This window comes from Anopheles funestus, chromosome 2RL (genome assembly GCF_943734845.2).
Source record: "Anopheles funestus chromosome 2RL, idAnoFuneDA-416_04, whole genome shotgun sequence".
In the NCBI taxonomy this organism is placed as follows: Eukaryota; Metazoa; Arthropoda; class Insecta; order Diptera; family Culicidae; genus Anopheles; species Anopheles funestus.
The window spans coordinates 67,595,120-67,615,469 of NC_064598.1; the positions used below are offsets into that span (position 1 = coordinate 67,595,120).

General features: G+C 42.3%; 3 protein-coding genes across 4 annotated transcripts; all 3 read left to right on the top strand.

The window, feature by feature from the left end:
• The first annotated feature begins 6 nt into the window (after nt 1-6).
• On the top strand, nt 7-5,613 carry LOC125761979 (uncharacterized protein K02A2.6-like). Its single transcript, XM_049423613.1, has 2 exons — nt 7-2,179; nt 2,373-5,613. Exons 1-2 carry the CDS (start codon nt 1,238-1,240, stop codon nt 5,427-5,429), a joined length of 3,999 nt encoding a protein of 1,332 aa, XP_049279570.1. The 5' UTR covers nt 7-1,237; the 3' UTR covers nt 5,430-5,613.
• Nucleotides 5,614-6,002: 389 nt separating this feature from the next.
• On the top strand, nt 6,003-7,760 carry LOC125762001 (actin-like protein 6A). The gene is made up of 4 exons (XM_049423654.1): nt 6,003-6,340; nt 6,408-6,541; nt 6,615-6,836; nt 6,906-7,760. The coding sequence occupies exons 1-4, from the start codon at nt 6,142-6,144 to the stop codon at nt 7,617-7,619; spliced, it is 1,269 nt and encodes a 422-aa protein (XP_049279611.1). The 5' UTR covers nt 6,003-6,141; the 3' UTR covers nt 7,620-7,760.
• Nucleotides 7,761-9,556: 1,796 nt separating this feature from the next.
• LOC125762013 (uncharacterized) lies at nt 9,557-19,885 on the top strand. 2 transcript variants are annotated; one of them, XM_049423678.1, is made up of 3 exons: nt 9,557-9,790; nt 12,273-12,832; nt 18,613-19,885. In XM_049423678.1, exons 2-3 carry the CDS (start codon nt 12,630-12,632, stop codon nt 18,623-18,625), a joined length of 216 nt encoding a protein of 71 aa, XP_049279635.1. In that variant the 5' UTR covers nt 9,557-9,790; nt 12,273-12,629; the 3' UTR covers nt 18,626-19,885. The 2 variants fall into 2 exon arrangements, with proteins under 2 accessions (XP_049279635.1, XP_049279636.1); XM_049423679.1 differs by lacking the exon at nt 9,557-9,790 and adding an exon at nt 11,568-12,061.
• Nucleotides 19,886-20,350: the final 465 nt, after the last annotated feature.

Sequence of the window (20,350 nt, forward strand, 5' to 3'; positions counted from 1 at the left end):
TGTGTAGGAATGTAGCATGTATGAGAGCGGATGAGAGAGAGAGGAGTTCAGTTGCTATCGAACCACCGAACGGAATGGTTTAATAAACGGTTAACATTTTGTAAGAACTCTACAGTTTGGCGCAGCCGGTAGGATCATTTTTTTTCAGAAAGGTTTCGATTGGTGAATCTTAATTGGTATGCGGTTGGGGATGGCAGTATTCGATTGATTCTCAAAAGGAAGAATTGAATCATTCCATGTCTTGAGTTGTGGTCATCTAGATGACATGTAGTGTGTACAGGAAGTGACTTAACAAAGGATGAAGTGTGTATTGGTAATGAGGGAGCATGCGGGTCCGGTTCATAGCTGAAGCGCACACTCAAACAACGTTACAAGGGTGAGAATTGTGTGGGTTTCACCAGAAGGACGAGTTTTAATACTAAAAGAAGCGGGTCCGGTAGAATGCCGAAGCGCACAGTAAAACACTTCCATAATGGTAAAGATGTGTTGGTAACAATGAGACAAAACGCGGGTCCGGTTCGAGCCGAAGCGCGCAAAGAGGTACCACTACTATGGCAAAGTGGCTATATGGATAGTAATAGTAAAAGAACCGGATCGGTAGAATTCCGAAGCACACAATAAAACACTATCATGGTTGTAAGGACAAAACGCGGGTCCGGTTTCAGACCGAAGCGCACAGTCAAATACCACTACTATGGCGAAGCGGCTATTTGTATAGTGATCGTAAAAGAAGCGGGGCCGGTAGAATTCCGAAGCGCACAGGAAAGACACTACCATGATGGTAAGGATGTATTGGTAATACTGAGATAAAACGCGGGTCCGGTTCAAGCCGAAGCGCACAGTCAAATACCACTACTATGGGAAAGTGGCTATATGGATAGTAGTCGTAAAAGAAGCGGGACCGGTAGAATTCCGAAGCGCACAGTTAAACACTACCATGATGGTAAGGGTGTGTTGGTAATATTGATACAAAATGCGGGTCCGGTTTTAGGCCGAAGCGCACAGCCATATTTCATTATTATAACAGAGGTGTGTTTGGGTAACAATCAGAAAAGGTTCGAAGCCGGTAAAAAAAAAAAATGAAAATCACCAATACTACGATGAGACAGTCGATTGTTCCAAATAAGTATATTTAAGAGACTGATATTTAGAAGCATGTGTTCAGTCGTATCGGAAGGTCGTAAAAGTGTGATACATAATCAAAAATCAATTAAAGTGTGTTTTGGGATACGTTATAATGTCTCAAGAAAATAAATATCATCTAGAGCCATTCAACGATGGGGTTAATAGCTCTGGATTACGTCGTGAGTGGGAGGAATGGTTTCGGGCATGCGAAATCATACTCGAGCTGCAACAATTTCCGACGCAGCACGAAAAGCTATTATACATGCTAGCTCGAGGTGGTAGAGGTCTGCAGAGAATTTACCATCATTTGGCACCAGTAGAAGGAGAAATCCATCCAGGACCTACCAAAATTCCGTTGGCTCCGGTAGAAGAACCCGAGTTTGATAACGCTGTCAAGCGACTCAACGCGTTTTTTGTGGGAAAACGGAACGAACGAATTGAGCTTGAATTATTTCGTTCAATTCGACAGAAGCCCGAGGAGCCGTTCAATTGTTACGTGTTACGATTACGAACGCAGGCAGCATGTTGCGAATTCAAAGACCGCGAACAAAAGGAAATACTGCAACAAATTACTGTTGGTGCACGAGATGAAAGAGTGCGGGATAAAGGCTTAGAAGGCACTATGGAGTTGGATTCTCTTATTAACTACGCAATAAATCGCGAAGTGCTTCTAAAACAAAAAGAAAAGACACAACGATTCGGGGCTGAACCAGGAGAAGTGTCGCTCGTGAAACCAATGGTAATGCGAAATGAAAGGCGTTTTGTACAACGAGACCAATATGTTCGTGGTGAGGAGCGGAACACCTATCCTAAGTGTAATCGGTGTGGATCATGGAGGCATCAACGGGAATCGAAAGAGTGTGCAGCACGAGGTGCGACGTGCCACAATTGTGGAAAGGTTGGACATTTCGCGAGAAAATGCACAGCCGGCCGTGGCTCTACGGGAGAGAAACGATTTTCTTGGAAGAGAAAGGAAGCTACCAACACTGTTCACGATGGGAAACGGAATTGGGAGGATGAAGTCGAGGAAAATCGTGATTTTACGCCGAGAAAGGTAGAATGATGTGTTGTATTTGTTTAATTTTTGGTATTCCTTTTGCGATTCGTTGTGGTGAGCATAGCCTATATGAAACAAACATTATATCCCTTTTAATGAAATAAACAGAACCGAATTTACGTTGGAGAGAGAGAGAGAGAGAAAGAGAGAGAGAGAACTCAATTAAATTTGTTTTTATTTGTAACTGCAGGATGATGCTGACAATGGATTAATCATAGGATTTGTTGATCAACTTCCGGTGGAGTTTCTTATCGATTCCGGAGCAATGATAAACACGGTTACAGAAGGAGTTTGGGAACAATTAATAGCAACTAACGCAAAACTGTTCAAGAAGAAATTTAAATGTGATCGACAATTTACAGCGTATGCGTCTCAAAAACCACTAAACGTTTTGGCCATCTTTGAATCTTGGATTACAATCAGTGAAACTAAGCCCAAAACATATGCGGAATTCTTTGTAATACAAGACGCTCGAAGATGTCTACTAAGTAAACGAACTGCTGAAGAACTTAAAGTCCTAAAAGTGGGGCTAGAGGTTAACCGGATAGCTACAAAAACCGGGAGTTTCCCCAAGTTTCCAAATGTTCTGTTAAAACTTTCAATCGACTACAGAGTTCCTCCCAGGAAATTGGCATATCTAAGAATCCCAATGGCAATGGAAGACAAAGTCAACAAGAAGCTACAAGAAATGCTAGATGCGGACATCATTGAGCCAGTAGCTGGTCCTGCTGAGTGGATATCGCCAATGGTGGTGGTCCCAAAAGGAACTGACGATATTCGACTTTGTATAAATATGCGGTACCCTAATAAGGCGATACAACGAGAACATTATCCACTTCCTCTCATTGATACCCTTCTCAACAAGATGAAAGGAGCAAAGGTATTTTCTAAGTTAGACATCACATCGGCATACTATCACGTAGAGCTTCACCCGGATTCTAGGGAAATAACAACTTTCATGACAGGAAAGGGATTAATGCGATTCAAGCGTCTAATGTTTGGTATTAACTGCGCGCCTGAAATTTTCCAAAGGATCATGTGCGAAATGCTAAGTGGAATTGAAGGTGTCATCATATATATAGACGACATAGTTGTATGGGGAACAAATCAGATAGAACACAACGAACGGCTTACAAAAGTTTTGTCCATCTTGAAGGAAAATAATGCGTCGCTCAACAAGGCAAAATGTCTTTTTGAGGTAAAGGAGCTAGAAATCTTAGGATTCAAAGTAAGCGCAGATGGAATATGTCCAACAGAGGATAAAATAGCGGCTATCAATACCTTTCGAATGCCGGAAACCAAAGAAGAAGTCAGAAGCTTCTTAGGACTGGTTAATTTCGTGGGACAATTTATTCCACACTTATCTTCGCGAACGGAATCGTTACGATGTTTTCTTAGAGGAGAAGTAGATTCTTTTGGGTGTGAGCAGAAGAGCGCTTTCGAGGATCTGCAGAAAGAACTTGCAAGCACTGTCCATCGTCTAGGATTCTTTGACCCAAAAGATAGAACAGAACTATACGTCGACGCATCGCCTGTAGGTCTTGGGGCTGTTCTAACACAACGAGACAATATCGACAAAGCAAGAATAATAAGCTTCGCATCAAAGGGACTCACAAAAACGGAGAAAGTTTACCCCCAAACCCAGCGAGAAGCGTTAGCCATTGTTTGGGCGGTGGAAAAATTTTATCCATACCTCTTTGGTAAACATTTTACGGTTTTCACGGATCATAAAACACTCGAATACATATTCAATGCAAAATATCAAGAAGGACGACGAGCATGTTCGCGCGCAGAAGCATGGGCACTTCGACTTCAACCCTACGATTTCTCAGTAGTGCACATTCCGGGTACGAGCAATATTTCTGATATTTTATCAAGACTATGTCCTCAATCGGACAAACCGTTTGATGAAACGACGGATCACTATATTTGTGAAATCGGAGAAGGAAATATGGCCATAACGCTAGAAGAAATTAGACAGGAAACTGGACTAGACGAGACGCTGAAACAAGTTTGTCAAGCAATTGAAAGTCAACAGTGGCCGCCGGAATTATACGCCTACCAGGCTTTCTCAAAGGAATTAGGAGTATCTAATAATGTCGTAGTTAGAGAAGACAGAATCATATTGCCCTCAAAGCTGAGACAACGAGCTCTGGATATAGCCCATCGTGGCCACCCGGGAATTGTAGCGATGAAACGGAATCTTCGAGAAAAAGTTTGGTGGCCACATATGGACCGAGATATTGAAAATCGCGCTCAAGAGTGTGCCGGATGTGCTCTAGTAAGCCGACAAGGACCACCAGAGCCTATGCAACGGAAGGAAATGCCAGCTCGACCGTGGCAGGAGTTGGCTATGGATTTCTTTACAGCCAAGGAATGCGGCACATTTCTGGTGGTAGTCGATTATTTTAGTCGGTTCCTTACAGTAACGGAAATGAATTCTACTAGTGCAGCCAAAACTATTAATTGTCTTGAGATTATTTTTAGACATCACACGTACCCGGAGACAATTCGATCGGACAATGGACCACCTTTTGCGAGCGAAGAGTTTTCGGATTATTGCCGGAGTAGGAACATACGTCTTGTTCGGACCATCCCGTACTGGCCTCAAATGAATGGACTCGTGGAACGACAGAACCAAGGGATATTACGAACTTTGCGGATTGCCAAGGCGCTAAAACAAGATTGGAGAAAAGCATTAGAAGAGTATGTGTACGCATACAATACAGCACCGCATTCCGTGACTAACAAATCGCCAATGGAGCTTTTAACGGGAAGGCCGGTAAAAGATCTTCTACCGTCTTTAAGAACAGATCCGTTTTGGAATCGGGATGAGGGAGTAAGCGATAGGGATAGGATAAAGAAAATGCATGGAAAGCTGTACGCGGATAAAAGAAGACATGCAAAGCATTCAGAGTTAGTCGTCGGTGATGATGTAATGATTAGGAACTACGAAGCGGGGAAAATTCAACCAAAATTTTGCTCAGAGAAATTTAAAGTTGTTAAATTAAGCGGAAGCGACGTAACTGTACAAAGCAGAGATGGAGTTGAATATCGGCGACCGGTGGCACATTTAAAGAAATGGCCTACAGCGGACGATAAAAACTATACTTTTAAAAGATTAGACAAAGATGAGGGAACAATCACGGATACAAAAGAGAGCCCGAATGATAGAAAGGAAAGCAAATCGCCACCAGCAAAACGATTCAAAAGGTCGATTAGGTTGCCTGCTAGATATCAAACTTAATTCAAAATTTTATTATTTTTTTTCGCAAATTACGTAATCAAAACTATTCACTTCTTTGGGGCAGGTAAAGGATGTAGGAATGTAGCATGTATGAGAGCGGATGAGAGAGAGAGGAGTTCAGTTGCTATCGAACCACCGAACGGAATGGTTTAATAAACGGTTAACATTTTGTAAGAACTCTACAGTGTGTACTGTTTCCAGACTGCCATAACTAGCTTACGAAACATTTTTTTTGTCAGGAATAGCCATTTTTGAGTAAGTTCAAAAGGAACGAACGTGATGAGATTTAGTACCAGTCCTGTCATGTTAAAACTGGCGTCGCTTCACCACTGTTTCACCCAGATCAAGTTGCATGTGGAAAATATGTGGAACGGCATGGCATGTTGTGAATAACTTTTACTTTTATACATTAAACATTATCATTTATGAAACCTTTATGAAACAGAACATACTCAAACAAATAACGAGTGAAACGAAATGAAAACGTTTGTTGTTTTCCTTTTTTATAGCAACATTCCCATGGCCGCTATAAAATATGTAGCTGTCAATCCAATTGTCATACACTGGTTGTCAAATCGGCTTCCTTGCTGTCAAAACGAAAAGTGACGCCGGGAATTGTTTGCGTTTGTGAATGTCCGTATTTTTGTGGTGATTTTGTATTGGAAATTAATCTACCTTTAAACATTTTCACTACACAAACAACACCGCAACGATGAGTGGCAGTGGAATGCTGTACGGTGGCGATGAAATTGGAGCGCTCGTCTTCGATCCTGGCCATCATTCGTTGCGTGTAGGATATGCACAAGATGACACACCGAAAGCAGACATCCCTTCGGTTGTTGGCGTTGGTCCGGCAGATCCGGTAATGAATTCGGATCTGGAGACAAAAGCGGACAATAACATTGGAAGCAGTACGTATCAACGCGCTTGAAAGGTACATTGGTTTAATTTGTTATTGTAAAACTTAACTATTTGCAGCGAATAAATATTACGTTGATACCACTCACATCAATGTCGCACGGCCAAACATGGAAATTCAATCGTACATGAAGGATGGAATGATTGAAAATTGGGATCTGTTCGAAAAAGTCATTGATTACGTGTATGCTAAGGTATCAATTATACACTAGCCCATCCAACTATAGCAGCGAACTAACAGATGCGGAAAATCGTCTCTTTTTGCAGGTTGTACAATCGGAATCGATGTACCATCCGGTCCTATTTTCAGAATCTGCCTGGAACGTGCGAAATAATCGCGAGCGCCTGACGGAACTAATGCTAGAGAAGTACAATGTGCCAGCATTCTTCCTTGTAAAAAATGCGGTTTTGGCGGCGTTTGCAAATGGTCGTGCCACCGCATTGGTAGTGGATAGTGGTGCAACGCATACCTCGGCCGTTCCAGTTCATGTATGTTTGTTTGCATTTCGAATGGAAGCTTCTGTAATGCTTAAGTCCTGTTTTTTTGTCTCAATATAGGAAGGATATGTTCTGAGCCAAGCGGTAGTAAAATCACCCTTAGGCGGTGATTACCTTTCCCTACAGTGTCGCCATTATCTCGAAGGTCAAAACATTGACCTCACGCCGACGTATGCCATCGCATCGAAGGACGTCATTAAGGAGCGTGATACGGCTCGGTTCACGCCGAAGGAGTTACCCGAAAAGTTGACCGCTTCCTGGCAACAGTACATGCTGAAAGGTTTGCTGCAAGACTTCCAAATGTCCGCCGTACAGGTACTGGAAACACCGTACGATGAACGGACGGCCGCCCAAATCCCGGCCGTACATTACGAGTTCCCGAACGGATACCATCAGGATTTTGGACCGGAACGATTCAAGCTAGCGGAAAGCCTGTTCGATCACAATATGCTGGGTGCGGGACAGTTGGCTTCGGCAAGCGTGGGTATGTGCGATGCTGACGTTCGTTTGTCGCTGTACGGTTCTGTGGTGGTGACGGGTGGCAATTCTCTGCTGCCTGGTTTTGCCGAGCGACTCAACCGAGACCTGCAGCATCGGGCACCCTCGAACACGCGTCTGAAGATGATCTCGGCAAACGGATCGGTCGAACGAAGGTTCGGTGCATGGATTGGCGGTTCGATTCTTGGGAGTATCGGCACATTCCAGCAGATGTGGATCTCTTCGCAGGAGTACGAAGAATCGGGCAAAAGTCAGGTCGAGCGCAAGTGTCCCTAGGTCGCCTAGGGACCTCCGTGAGTCCGTAACGCGTGTACTTTCTTTTACTTTAAACAAACATATTGTGTAATCCACTTATTTCAACTTCCTCGATGTGACAAGACGCTAAATAATAACATTTGCCGGTATTGTAGAGCATGACCTCGAATGTTTAATATGTTTCTTGTACAATTGTTAGCTTTAATCGTTCCCTACACAAAGATTCCTGATCTGATAGCTTCCCTCTTCATTTTATTGCCAGTCGTGTGCTTCTCGTTCAACAGTATAAATTGTTCCAACATTTGCAGCAAAAAGGCATGCAAACTAATACATCACATTCCTGAAATAGCAGAGCCAGAGAGTGCGGACAGGCAGTGAGAGTGTAATCGCTTTTAAAAGCAAACCGTGATACGATTTGATTGGATTCATGATAATCCATCCCACGAGTGTTTCTCGTCGTTCCCGTAATCTCCCCCTCGAGTGGCTTGTGAAGAAACATTGGCCCGAGCGGGTTATTGCGCATCTGACCAGGGAAATCTATCCATCGTCGGAAGTCTAAATTGTTTGCCTTTTTACACCCGGCACTTAATGAAAACGTAGCATCTTGAGCGATCGATCGGTTTCATCGATACTATAGGGGTCATACGATCGGCTAAATCAGATCGGTTCTCTGGCGTGTGTGTAAACGAAGGAATGAGTACGTTACATTTCGCTTCGAACTGGTTAGCAGTGGTTTATGAACGTGTGTAATCGTCTTTCCCCGTGAGTCCCTTACATACCGGCTGTATGACAAGGTTGTATTTTGTTACTGTTGGAAGATGCTGGGATATGATAGTAGCGTATACTACTTTGCATGTGGCGCTAATGATACAGTACAGCCTATGCGTTTTGCATTAGCGTTCTTTGGACTTTCCGAAGATTCGTCAGATGTAGTAATGGAGGTAATTTAGACCTAGAACTGTAGGAAAATTAATCGCAAATCAAACATCCGAAAATGAAATAGTTTGTCGTTCCGTTTGCCTACTTACTGTGGCCGTAGGGACATTAACGAGGTATCAACACCACGGCTTTTTTATTACGGCTTGAATGTTTTTCATTTCACTTGGATTTTTGATGTTATTAATAACTAAAATTCCAAGGCGCAAATATGCCTTTCTCCGGACGATGTTCTAGAAAGCAAACTTTCCTTTGCAACCAAATATTTATTGGGTAAATTTTAGGCTTCTGGTAAATTTCCATTCGAATACAAAGGTGTACAATTTTCGGTTACCGTTTTAACGAGTTTTGGAAATTTTCCACAACATACACAGGTAGGTAGAATGCGTGCGACAACAGACAAAAAATCATTGTCCTTTTTTTCACAAGAAAGATACAACAAAAGAGAATTTGTTAAAGGTCCATTTTGGTTTTTATTCTTAAAATTGTTAAGGAATTTTCCATCACCTGTTGCTGAATGGTTTCCTCGATTTTTGGCTATTTTGTCGTCTTTTGTTCTGTACAATTTATATTTGGTTTACAAATTGATTACTTACATTTGCTTAACAATTTGCGCATAAGATCAATAATAAATTTGATCGTTAAATAAGGGTGAAGATCTTTGCGGTCCGTGTTTGAATGTTCACTAGTGTACGCGTACCTTGTTTGTTTGTTTTCCATCCTGCTCACTCTAGGGCGGATGCGTCTTTCCTAGCAACGTACACAACTACATCTTCGCTAGTGCCTTTACAGTACAGCAGAGCAGATCTTGCACGATGAGCAGTATTTTATCCAAAAAGTACAGTTTTAAACAAACAAAAGATTCCAACACACGAAGTAAGATCTTTGCAAAGAATGTTAAAAACGTAATTCTTGCCACAATTTATTTATCATAACTTATTCGAAAGCAATTCTTCCTTGGTACAAACTGCTGTTTAACGCACTGTAGCACTGATGCATGTGTTTCCCAGTATAAAGGACCGCGTCAAGTGCACTGGAGGAAGCTTTACAATTCCAGTTTCATTCTCGCGCTGTTCCACAGCACAACACGCTCGCACTTAACGCTTTGTCGGTGCGTTTGCTCCGGTCGTCAGTTTTAGCGCAGGGTTTTTTAAAGTGTGCAAAAAATTATAACCTAAAAAGTTTGTTACCAAACAAACAAACAACGTATATTTCGTACGGTGAAACACACAAGTGGCGGTGACTCCAGAATAAAGGTGGGTTTTGCACAGCATTCGCAACCAGTGGTGTGGTGTAAATTTAATTAAAAGTTGTGTCCTTAGTTGTTCTTGGAGTATGCACGAAGATGTGTCGCAGTGGGCTGTGGAAATGGCGGCGTGTGGGTTTTTTTTTTATTGTTTGTTCATTTGTTTTTCCTGTGCTGTGTAAAGTAGGAAAAAAAACTGTCAAAAGTCATCAAAAATCTGAAAAGCTTTTCGGAACTGTCGATTAGAAAATTCCCCTGTTGGTGGCATGAGGTGGACAGATTTACATGCTGCGGAGGAAACATCAGTAGGGTCAGAGATATGGAAATGTTTCGTTACGGTGAAAACCGTCTGGTTTTCCTTCCAACCATTTGCCAAACATAAATGTTGCTGATTATGATGATGATGATGACGGGTGGAATGGAATGCTTTTCTTCCGTTGCTACCAAGTGTATGTGGGATTATGGTGAAAAATACAAACCCATCGTATGATCACAACGGTACCATGCAGCATCATTGCATAGTAGTAGGCCGTGTGCCAAAAATAGCTCATAAAAGAGATAATAAATGTGTCGACTGGTTCCTATCATCAACGATTCGCCGCCCGGCCGTTGTATTATGGCCAAAAAAAAATATTGTGACTTTGTTTTGGGTTGCAATTTTATGGATTAGCAGAAAACAATTACGCATTTCGTGATGTGGAGTGTAAAAAAATGGCTCTGTTCAGCAGTGCCAAAATAAATCCATAAAGAAACGAATGAAGTGATAAATGCTTCGAAGATAAAAGGAATACGCAAGAAAGCAGACACAGAGAATGTTTTTGTTTTGATTTGCAAGATAAAACACATACACACGTACGCTCCCGCAGGGCACGCAGTGCCAGTTCAGTGTTCGGGAAATTACATTAATCACCATTTGACAAAGGCACGCAGTTTATAGCATCTTTTATAATTAGTTCTCAGTTGAATGATTTTTAAAATAGTTTCCCTTCAAACGACCCATTCATTTGGTTATTTAAGCACACATTTTAGTTCACTAAAGATTAGTTTGGTTGTATGTATTTCAAAATATCTTATAATTTGTCGACCCCTGGATCATCCCCGAACAAAGTATGATTTGAAAATGTTATACGGTTTCGCATATAAACCTGTTTTTTTCTATACTTTCGATTTTATGTTGCTTTTGTAAAGGTGTGAGAACAGAGCCTGTTCGTTATCGCATTGTCTAAAGAAAAACAAACCTGAACAAATAAACCTATTAAATAATCTGTTATTTTGTGATCTTATCTTTGCAACGTCATTTTTGGTTGGCAAATTAACACCTTCAATGTGTTTATTATCATAAAGCCATAAATAACATACTCCCTACTCGATCTTTCTTCTTATCCCCAAGCGCGGGTTTTGATTAAGCTATTTTAAATGAAGGGCAGCGCAAAGTGAACGACTTAACGCTGTTAGAGCGTTTTTATCGCAACGTACACCATTGAACTTAGCATATAACTAGCCTGACCGGAAGAAGGATGAGAACTGGCAGCATGGCCCAACACTACCAACCTCCATCCTTCTCCACCTACCTCCGCTCAGTTGAACAGGGTCACCGTGAAACCACCCGCTCGGTTGTGTTCGGTCGCTGTACTTTGTACCCTTTTCGATCGAAGCAAACGCTGCAGCGAAACTATAAAATGAGCCACTTCGACTTTGCCCACTTTGATGCGTGTGAGTGGACGTCTCTCTTGACTACCCGTTTCTTGGTTACGAAAGGGCACAGCTTAGAGCCGGCTTTGGTAAGATGGATAGTAGTAGTAGGCCGTAGAGTAGGGAGTTTTTTTTTTCAAAATACACGGATGACCTCCTCGTGCAGCGTTTAGAAGGTTTCGACATTTTATTGTTAAGCGTTTTGTTTTTTTGCATTTTCACTAAAATAGTGAGCACGATTCGTGCATTTGTTAAATTGAATTACGAACGAGATGGTTGTTGGAACATAAAAATCTGTTCAAAATTGCATTTGAAGGATTATGGCACATTAATTTCACAACAAAAGAACGAACAAAAAGATTGATAATGTTCCATCCGGCCACATAGCAGTTACCTTCAAATTGTGCCCTAACTCAATCAGCCCATCCTCACAGCCGTCTAGAGCATGAAAAAGTTCGAGAATTGGAGGAGCGTCACTATCGAAATCGATTGACCCGCATTGTACCCCCGGTGTGTGGTGTGTGGCCTTGGTAACAGTCCATTCTGAAGCTGGTGTATGGTTTGCTTCCCTCAAGAGGGAGATAGTGAGGTAAAGATCGCACAAAGCGACACAAATAAAGGCCAATCGGGCCACCCCCACCCTGGTTCCAGCCCCGCCACACAAAAGACCACTGATAAGACCGTTCGGGCCTCCAAAATTGAATTATCAAACACAACACAACGCTTCTATTAACGTCCCCAAATTCCAACTGGGCCGACTTCTTCACACAATAAATGCGTTTCTTTGCTCTTATTTGCAGGTTGTTTTGCTGAAGCTTTTGTCCCAGTGTTGGTGTGTTTTTTTTTGGGTCGCTTCTCACGACAGCGTTTGATAAACAAGATCCACTAGGAGCAACCCGGATACGTCGATCATACCCGGAAAGTGGTGGTAGCAGCATATTGTGTTCGCATCTAAAGACGAGCTTAAGCCTGAAAGCACACAGCATAGACGATACGGTCTATCTACCAAAGTATTGGTCGTTTTTATTGTTATTGCGTCGGAAATAGTCACCGGGGTGTTTCAGTGACCGTCTCGTTGGCACCACGCATCCAAATTCGCGTTTATATACGCTTGAGACGCGTAGACGACCAATCGCATTATTCAACACCGGTTGACCATGGACAACTTGCGAAATCTGTTCGGCCAAGTGTCTGCCATGACGTCAATGAAACCATCAACGGCGAGCCCCTCGTTTTCGGCGTCGTCGTCTTCGGCGGGTGGCAGCGGAGGGGGCGCCCGATCCGGTTCTGTCGGCGGAGGAGTCAATGGGACCATGAGAACACATAAAACGGCCGATCGGGATAGTTACTACTACATCATGTAAGTAGCTAGTTATATGAGAGCGTACAGTCCATCCGTCCGTCTTTCTAGTTGATAGCACACTTACAACATTCCTTTTTTTGGCCAACAAAACGAAAAATATTGTTTATAAAAAAACGCACTAGGTTTATTAATCTGTTATATTGCTGATTTTTCTTGTGAGGCATAGTTTTGTTGTGATGTTTAATCATTTATGTATGCAACGTTAAATATTCTTCCTTAGTTTCTTTAGTTACTAGAAATGTACACTTTCAATATTGTTATAATAGCGTTGGCTTTATAAGCCAGCATAATTTCTCGTTACATGTCATATATAAAGGGCGCTTCTGGTTTTATTTAATGATACAATTCGTTAAACAAATCCATATGATTTCTCTTTATTTGAAGAAAACTTCAATTTATCAAGTTCTTAAATTCATTGAAAAACGACAAGGGTCCATCTTGATCACCATAGTGCAATAGCGCCTTTTTTGCGCCTAACGGTATGCAATCTTTATTGCTCACCACACAAAATTCAACACGCTGTGAGTTTTGTGGTGAATTCCATGCGAATTTATGACATGCGCTAAATTTAACTACAGTTGAGTAGTTTTTAAAAATAAATTATGTTCTTCAAAACCAGTTGCATAGTTGCATAGAAATAGCATCAAGCGCTTTTATAAGCTTCAACTGTGATTATGAAGGTTTTTTAAACAAATAATGCAAAGCTTAACTTGTTTGTTCTATAAGGTGTACATTTTTAAACAATTTCGTTACAAAGAGTTTGTAGAAACAAATAGCAAGAGAGCCAAAGACAGAAAAGATAGCGCTTTTCCTCATCCCCCCGGGGGGGAACGTACAGTTCTTTAATGATTAATTAGTTCACCGGTACATCACACCACTAGCATGGCATGTTTTGCCTTAACGCAAGACACCCTCCCGACACACGTCTTTATCGTACGCAACATGCATTTGTACTTGCCTCCCTCCACAACAATTACAATGTTTTCATCTACATGCCCGGAGACCTTCAACTCTACCGGTTTACCTTCAACCAGTGGGCTCGGTACTGAATCTCCGTTGAATGATGTGCTGTTTTTTTTTGCTGTCCGTTTGTGAACCTCTCTTTATGAGTAATCAGCTTGACATGCGTTAGATGACGATCGTTAACCTATGAGCTTCATAGGTGGAACTGGATTAGGGTGTTGCTAGTTTGGAGCTAAAAATAAGTTTGATTTTAGTTTAGTCGTCCAATTTTTGTCATTGCTTCGTTTTGTTAATTTATATATAACTTAAACCGGTTTGTAAGACCGGATTCGGCGACCCTTTCGGATGAGAATGAATGGTTTGATTGATGAATTTCTATTGCTTATCTCAGTTTGTTTGTTAGAAAAAAAGCACGCCCTGCTAAGATTGTTTGTAAACAACTAACGAAACGTTTAGATGGGAGTAAACCAAAATGAGAAAAATAGTAAAATCACGGAAAACAACGATAAAAAGAATGGCAGATAGAGGAGAGATAATTTGAAACGAAACCACTACAGTCTTAGGCAGGGAAACGTACAACAAGAAGCAAAACAAACATGGTCAACGTGCGATCGTACGCATAGCGACGGTTGCTTCCAAGCTGCGCTGCGTTCTTCTCGCTCGGAACCATGTAGAGAACCAGTTCTTACCTTCATCTTACCCGTGACGGTGTGCGTAATACCACCGATCATATCGACGGACAGCAACCTTTTTTTTGCGTTGTGCTGGCAGCACAACATTCCCCACCGCTGCGGGCACACATGGAAAGGCTTAGTCGACGGTATGGTGATGCAGGTTAGTTTCAGTTGTTTCGCGACACTGGCCACGAGCACAGCACGCGGGCAAACCAAGCCCACGCTCTACCAACCAACAGACCCAGCGACAGTGGGAAGTGTGGTGTAATCGAATCGAAGCTGCTCCATTCGCGTGGACGGTGGTTTTATGTCAGAGCCCGCAAACCACGGTCGGCCCTCGAGTGTAACGATTGGTTTGAAATCAATGTAAGCGGTCGCTTGCCCGCATACGAGAACCGTTTTGTGGTAGCATTAGTAAGAGCACCATCATCAATATCAAACGATCAGTGCAAGAGATAAGCGCGAGTGCGTGTGTTGCTTGCTGCAGTGGTGATCGCGCTAATCGGGTCTGAGCGTGAGAAGAACGCAACACAATTCCAATCCGGTTTGCATTGGCTCATCCTCAGTGAAGAAGAAGCTTTATTTGCGGCTAACTAACTTGTTCGAGTTTGCTCCGTCCAGCTGCCAGAAGTACGTATTTAAAGGTGGTTTAAAGTTATAGAAATAGTGCAACAATCTCTTTGACTAAATTTGATGAAAACTGGCCGGCTCCCCTCCATTCCACTGGAAGCGCTGGTTAGATGACTTTCCCGAAAGACGATCGGCTTCGGTTGGTTGGACGGTTGTCCGCCATGAATGGGCTACAGCAAAACAGCTGCTAAAGTTATATCATCGCCATTGGCATTTGGATAGAATCAGTCCCCTGAAAATAGCTGGTGGAAGATAACAGTTTGGCTAGGGTCTGGTAAGGTAGCTCCATCCGTATAGAAAAGAAAAAGGATTCGTATAAAATAGCTGGGAAATTTACAAATTTACCACAACGCCAGACTGTCCTCACATTAGAAAGGACGAATATGTATCGATTGGCTAGGAATAGAAGGGTGTCCATAAATAGTGTACGTTCACAAGCCGACGAAGTTATTAGGGTACCGTTGGAGTTGAAACTGACGTCCCCACGACCCCGGAGAGCCATGTGGTAACAATTAAGAATTTGAATAATTCAGTACCGGTGCGTTATGGTGGATTACAGCTGGAAAGTTACATATGTGAATAGTATGTCGTTCTCTTGGATACGCTTGGGGGATCCCTTTCACTGGGTAACTATTGCTTGCCATGAGGTTATCTCTAAGTAGTAGAAATCGGAATGAATAAGTCCCGTACCAAAACCAACAGCTCCGATCGATTTGATGCGGAAACTGTGCAACTTATGTTTAAAAATGTTCAAATATCTAGTTGGAGAAGAGGAGCAAAAGATGTGTTATTATCTTTTTTTATGCCGGAAGAGAAAACAAATCAATACAAAAAAAAATTGGTGTTCCATCTACTAAAGTTGTCCGACGAGAAAAGACCAAAAAATGGAACAGAAATAGAAAGGTGTTTCCAAAATATGTGCGAATGAAATTCGCTAACGCCAAACCACTGCTCTTCGATATTTTGAATTCCGTATATGTATACAGTTACACCAGGGTACGGCAAATTTTTACCAAATGCAAATTCGAATTATTTCACATTTGGGAAAAAGGTAGAAACAATAAATACTTGCCTGTTGATTAAGAGACGAATGAAGCTTTGGTCCACAGTCTCGATTAATCAAAAACTTTTGTGCTTTAGAAAACAAAAAAAACGGATTGTTTATTGACTAGTGGCACACGATGAGTTGATGTATAAATGTAAAGACTGGAAGTATTTTCTGTATGATTGTGGCCGGAACAATGGATAAAACCAGCTGACGGAACTTCGAGCTTTGCTAACCACTGCGCTATACGAACAGGTTTTCCGTCATGTGTGTCTCCCGGTTCGTTAATATTTCGACCATTTGGCACTATTATTGCCATAATTTGCTATGCGGATGCATTCGCGCGCGTACCGAATCAACCGTAGCGTAATATACTTTCAGTTTTATTGTATTAGCAGCACGCACGTTCGGTAAGAGCTTTTTTATATTTGTGTGTTTTCAATATTATTATTCGTAAGAAACCGTTAAGAACAAATTGCGGAAATTCCATCTAACAAAACACAAACTGATGTCATTTGATTTCAAACTTCCCACAGAACTCGTCAAGCTACTTCCTGTTATGGCAACAAAAAAAACAGGGGAAGTCCTCCAAGGTGATTCGTGTAAAACGACATTTCTGTTCGGTGTGCGTGACGCAGATTAGCGTTCTCCACAAGACGGCCATCATTAGGCAATGGTGTTAAGGCTTACAGTTCTTGAGCTTGAACGCGCCTTCCTTGATCTTCGTTATGGTTCAATGACTGTAGAACAAGTCTAGCATAACTAACCGATTGTTATGGTGGGTTTTGTTTGGTTTGGATCAAACCTTGCGGAATGTCTTGCTTCTGTCTGGTTGGTCGGTTAAAAGAATCATAGGATCATAGCCACAAGAATTTCATTGATATTTCTTCCTGCACTGTTTTGCAAGCAAATTGTTTTTGTGTTTGTGAACCGTTTAGAGGGTTTTAAGATACATTAAAATTAAACCGAAAGAGCACCGAATGAGCGCTTTAGTTGCGCGGCTCTTCGTTTCCATAAGTTGGTCAAGTTTCTCAACCCGCCGGGCATACCATCATTACCACCGCCACCGGTCTGCGTGTAATCGACGATTGGTGAAGGTCGCATAATGGAGTGGCCCCTGTTGTGCGTATGGATGGTGCGCGAGCCTGTGTGTTGAGATGTAATTTTTTGATATTTAATGTGGTGGCTGCTGTTGCTGCTACGTGCAATCGTGTCGCTTATTCCCTTCAGCATCGCACGCTATGTCGGGCTCCGTCCGTCAGGTCAGGGTGAGCAATTGGCTGCGTAACTATTGGATCCGTGAATGACCGTGGTACGCTTCGAGATGATTAATCAAATGCGAACAAACATCTCGAAACGTAGCACGGGTGTGTGCCGTTCCGGAGAGTGAACGGGTGGAAACCATGTACATGTTGGCAATACCACCAACGCCCCAAACGAACCATCCGGGGGGTAGAAAGCTACTAAACTGCTGTCAGTTGTGGTCCATTTAGGTGTACGTGCGAAAACACGCACTGTTTGGCAGGGCAACGTGAACGTTAAATCCATCATAACGCGAGACAACACGCTGTGGTTCTCCCGAACGAAGATGTTTCCGTCCGATAAATTGCTTTCCCACTTCGTCCAGGCGGCCGTAGCATTTTTTGGAGGATAAGTGTCCCAAAGTGACACCGGAAACCGGTCACTGTGAATGACAGCACGTACAAAATCCAGAATGCCGGGCGGACGGGAATTGATGACTTTGACCATTTTTCATGTCTCTTCCCTTGGGGCCCTAGGAAAAGCTTTATATGTATGTATTCTATGCTTGGTTTAATCTAGAGTGGATGGGTAAGTGGAGCGAATACAGAAGCAAGAAGATGGTAGAATGCTGAGTTCATTCACGCAAGACACCTTTTCTTTGGGGGCTATGACATTTTACGGATGTCAGCACAAGGTGTGCTTATCCTTATCACTTGAAGTCTTTCCAACAGAGGTGTGAGACCAACGTAAGAATCCTCTTACGGTACCGATTCCAAACTGTTGTGGGTTTGAAGGGTCTTTTGAAGGGTGTGGAGTGTGCAGGGTGATGGAAATTTATTTCATGCAAATGGTAAAAGTCAACATGTTTGAAGAAATTAAACATCCAACAGACACTATCACTTTTTAAGATAGCTTTCGTTGTTAGCTTTGTACTGTTTTTAATTTTACCCAAGTATAAATACATTCAGTGGGCCTTTTGTTTTTCGTTTCTAAATGTGACGGTGAAATCTCTACCTTATTTAGTTTAAGCATCTTAGTAAGATTCTAATTAAAATGTGCGTTCAAGCATTTTCCATCCTTAGCAAGATGGTACGTGTGAGTGAATTAATTATAATTTTTTAAATTCCATAAACATTTTCTCCCACCCCTTATTAAGTGCTGATTTTACTGTTTTGCTAATCCTTTCGCCATTTTTCTCTCCGTTCTTATCATTCAACTTACAGGTGGCGTTCCTAGTTCATAAAGAGGAACGGTTTAAGCTCTACTTCCTGTCAAGTTTCGCTTCAACGACACAGCTACTTGAAAGTGCCCGAGATATTAACCTTCCTACGTACATCTCACACCTACTTCACCTACACACCGTTCGTGCAAATCGGTTTGCTTTGGCTGGAAGAACGACACACGGACGCCAGGATCAAAGTGAACACCGCTGAACAATAATGTCACTATCGCTGCTAGGTGCCAACACGGTCTGGATGATGGCAGTCTGGGCCGGTTTGCTGCTCGTTTTCAGCCCGGTCCTGTTCGTGGTGAGCGTATGTCTGCCGGAGCTACCGTTATTGCTCATTAGACGGCTGCATTACATCCCGTTCGATTCCGTTTGATCGCCAATCGGCTCCGGGGAAGCAAGGCACAACGTGTAGCAGGCACAGACAGGCAAGACTAATGGCACGCATGGATAGATTAGAAGGCATGAGTAGCTTCTTCGATCCTGTGTAGTAGGAACGTCGTCTTACGGTGGGCGGCTAGCTTTGTATCCGGGTCTGGGTCTGATCGGTGCCTTATGCGGTGGAAGCTCGAAAGGGAAACCAGGGACAAACACTCCTCAGAGACTGCTTATTTATTCTAGTGAGACAATACAAAGACAGCTAAATTAATTTATCGATAGGAAGAAGGTCCAGGACAGGATTGAAGTGCTAGGCTAAGATAGATATCACGCGTCATGCGTTGAAACACGAAAAAGTGCCTGTACAATCCCCCTGTGTTTATGTGCGTCGGTCGTACGTACCTGTTATCCCCGGAGGCCATTAGCGTAATTAAACTTAATATTGCTGTACGCTACAGGCTCATTACTGGGGTCCATCTGCATTCTCTTAACTTCATCGTAATCATGTAATCTGCTTCTTGGAATGGGCGATGGTGTTTTCATCCCGCAATATCCTTTTTTTTCTTAAATGGCAGACCAGAATTAATCCGTCACCTGTGCAGGATGAGCAAGCGTTAGCGTATGCACCACAAGTGCTATCCAGTGAGCGTTCGGCACTGTATTTCAAGTCTGATTAATTTCTACATTAGAAAGCGCAAACAGCAGAACGGCGAAGCTCTCGTAACGCTTCAATATTTGTGAGTGCCTTAAATGAAGGAAAGATTTAAAGTTTGATTGTACCGTGGAACGATGATGATATTTTGACACCATTTTTTTGTACATTCTTACATTATTAAGTATTATATACATACGTGACCGCCTTAATAAAGCGTCATTTTTACACCTTTTAATTAGTTTCGATATTGATTTATCACACCGTAGTTATATGTCTAGTTATATTGAAAAAAGAACCACACTCAACGAAACCCGTTTCACCTTGACTGGGTGATGGCCTCTTTCTGCAGCAAGCAAAACAGCGAAGTAGCCATCGATTGTAATCGAAGCCATGGTTACCCATTGAAGGTAAATTTTGCACCAGTAACCCTACGAACTGCCGGTCGCTATTTACCTCCAATAAACAGCAATCGAGATACCGTTCAATCGGGTGTGTGTGTGCGTGTTTGTGTATTGCTGTAGAATGAGAGAGCACTATACACAGGGGCTGATTAAAGTAGGAGAAGTTTCTTAAACTACCCGTACCGAGAAGTTGTTGGTCCCGCTTGGAGCACTTGAAAGTTTTTTGGGTCTGTAAAAATAAAGCGTAAAATAATTAAAGACAAGCGGAAGCAGCAAAACGACGGTTTTGTACGAGGCAG

Excerpts from the sequence above, each read along its gene's own strand:
- LOC125761979 (XM_049423613.1), top strand. The coding sequence starts at position 1,238 with ATGTCTCAAGAAAATAAATATCATCTAGAGCCATTCAACGATGGGGTT. Across the intron at positions 2,180-2,372 it reads GTGATTTTACGCCGAGAAAG|GATGATGCTGACAATGGATT; the intron begins GTAGAATGATGT and ends TTGTAACTGCAG.
- LOC125762001 (XM_049423654.1), top strand. The coding sequence starts at position 6,142 with ATGAGTGGCAGTGGAATGCTGTACGGTGGCGATGAAATTGGAGCGCTC. Across the intron at positions 6,341-6,407 it reads GGACAATAACATTGGAAGCA|CGAATAAATATTACGTTGAT; the intron begins GTACGTATCAAC and ends AACTATTTGCAG. Across the intron at positions 6,837-6,905 it reads CCTCGGCCGTTCCAGTTCAT|GAAGGATATGTTCTGAGCCA; the intron begins GTATGTTTGTTT and ends GTCTCAATATAG.
- LOC125762013 (XM_049423678.1), top strand. The coding sequence starts at position 12,630 with ATGGACAACTTGCGAAATCTGTTCGGCCAAGTGTCTGCCATGACGTCA.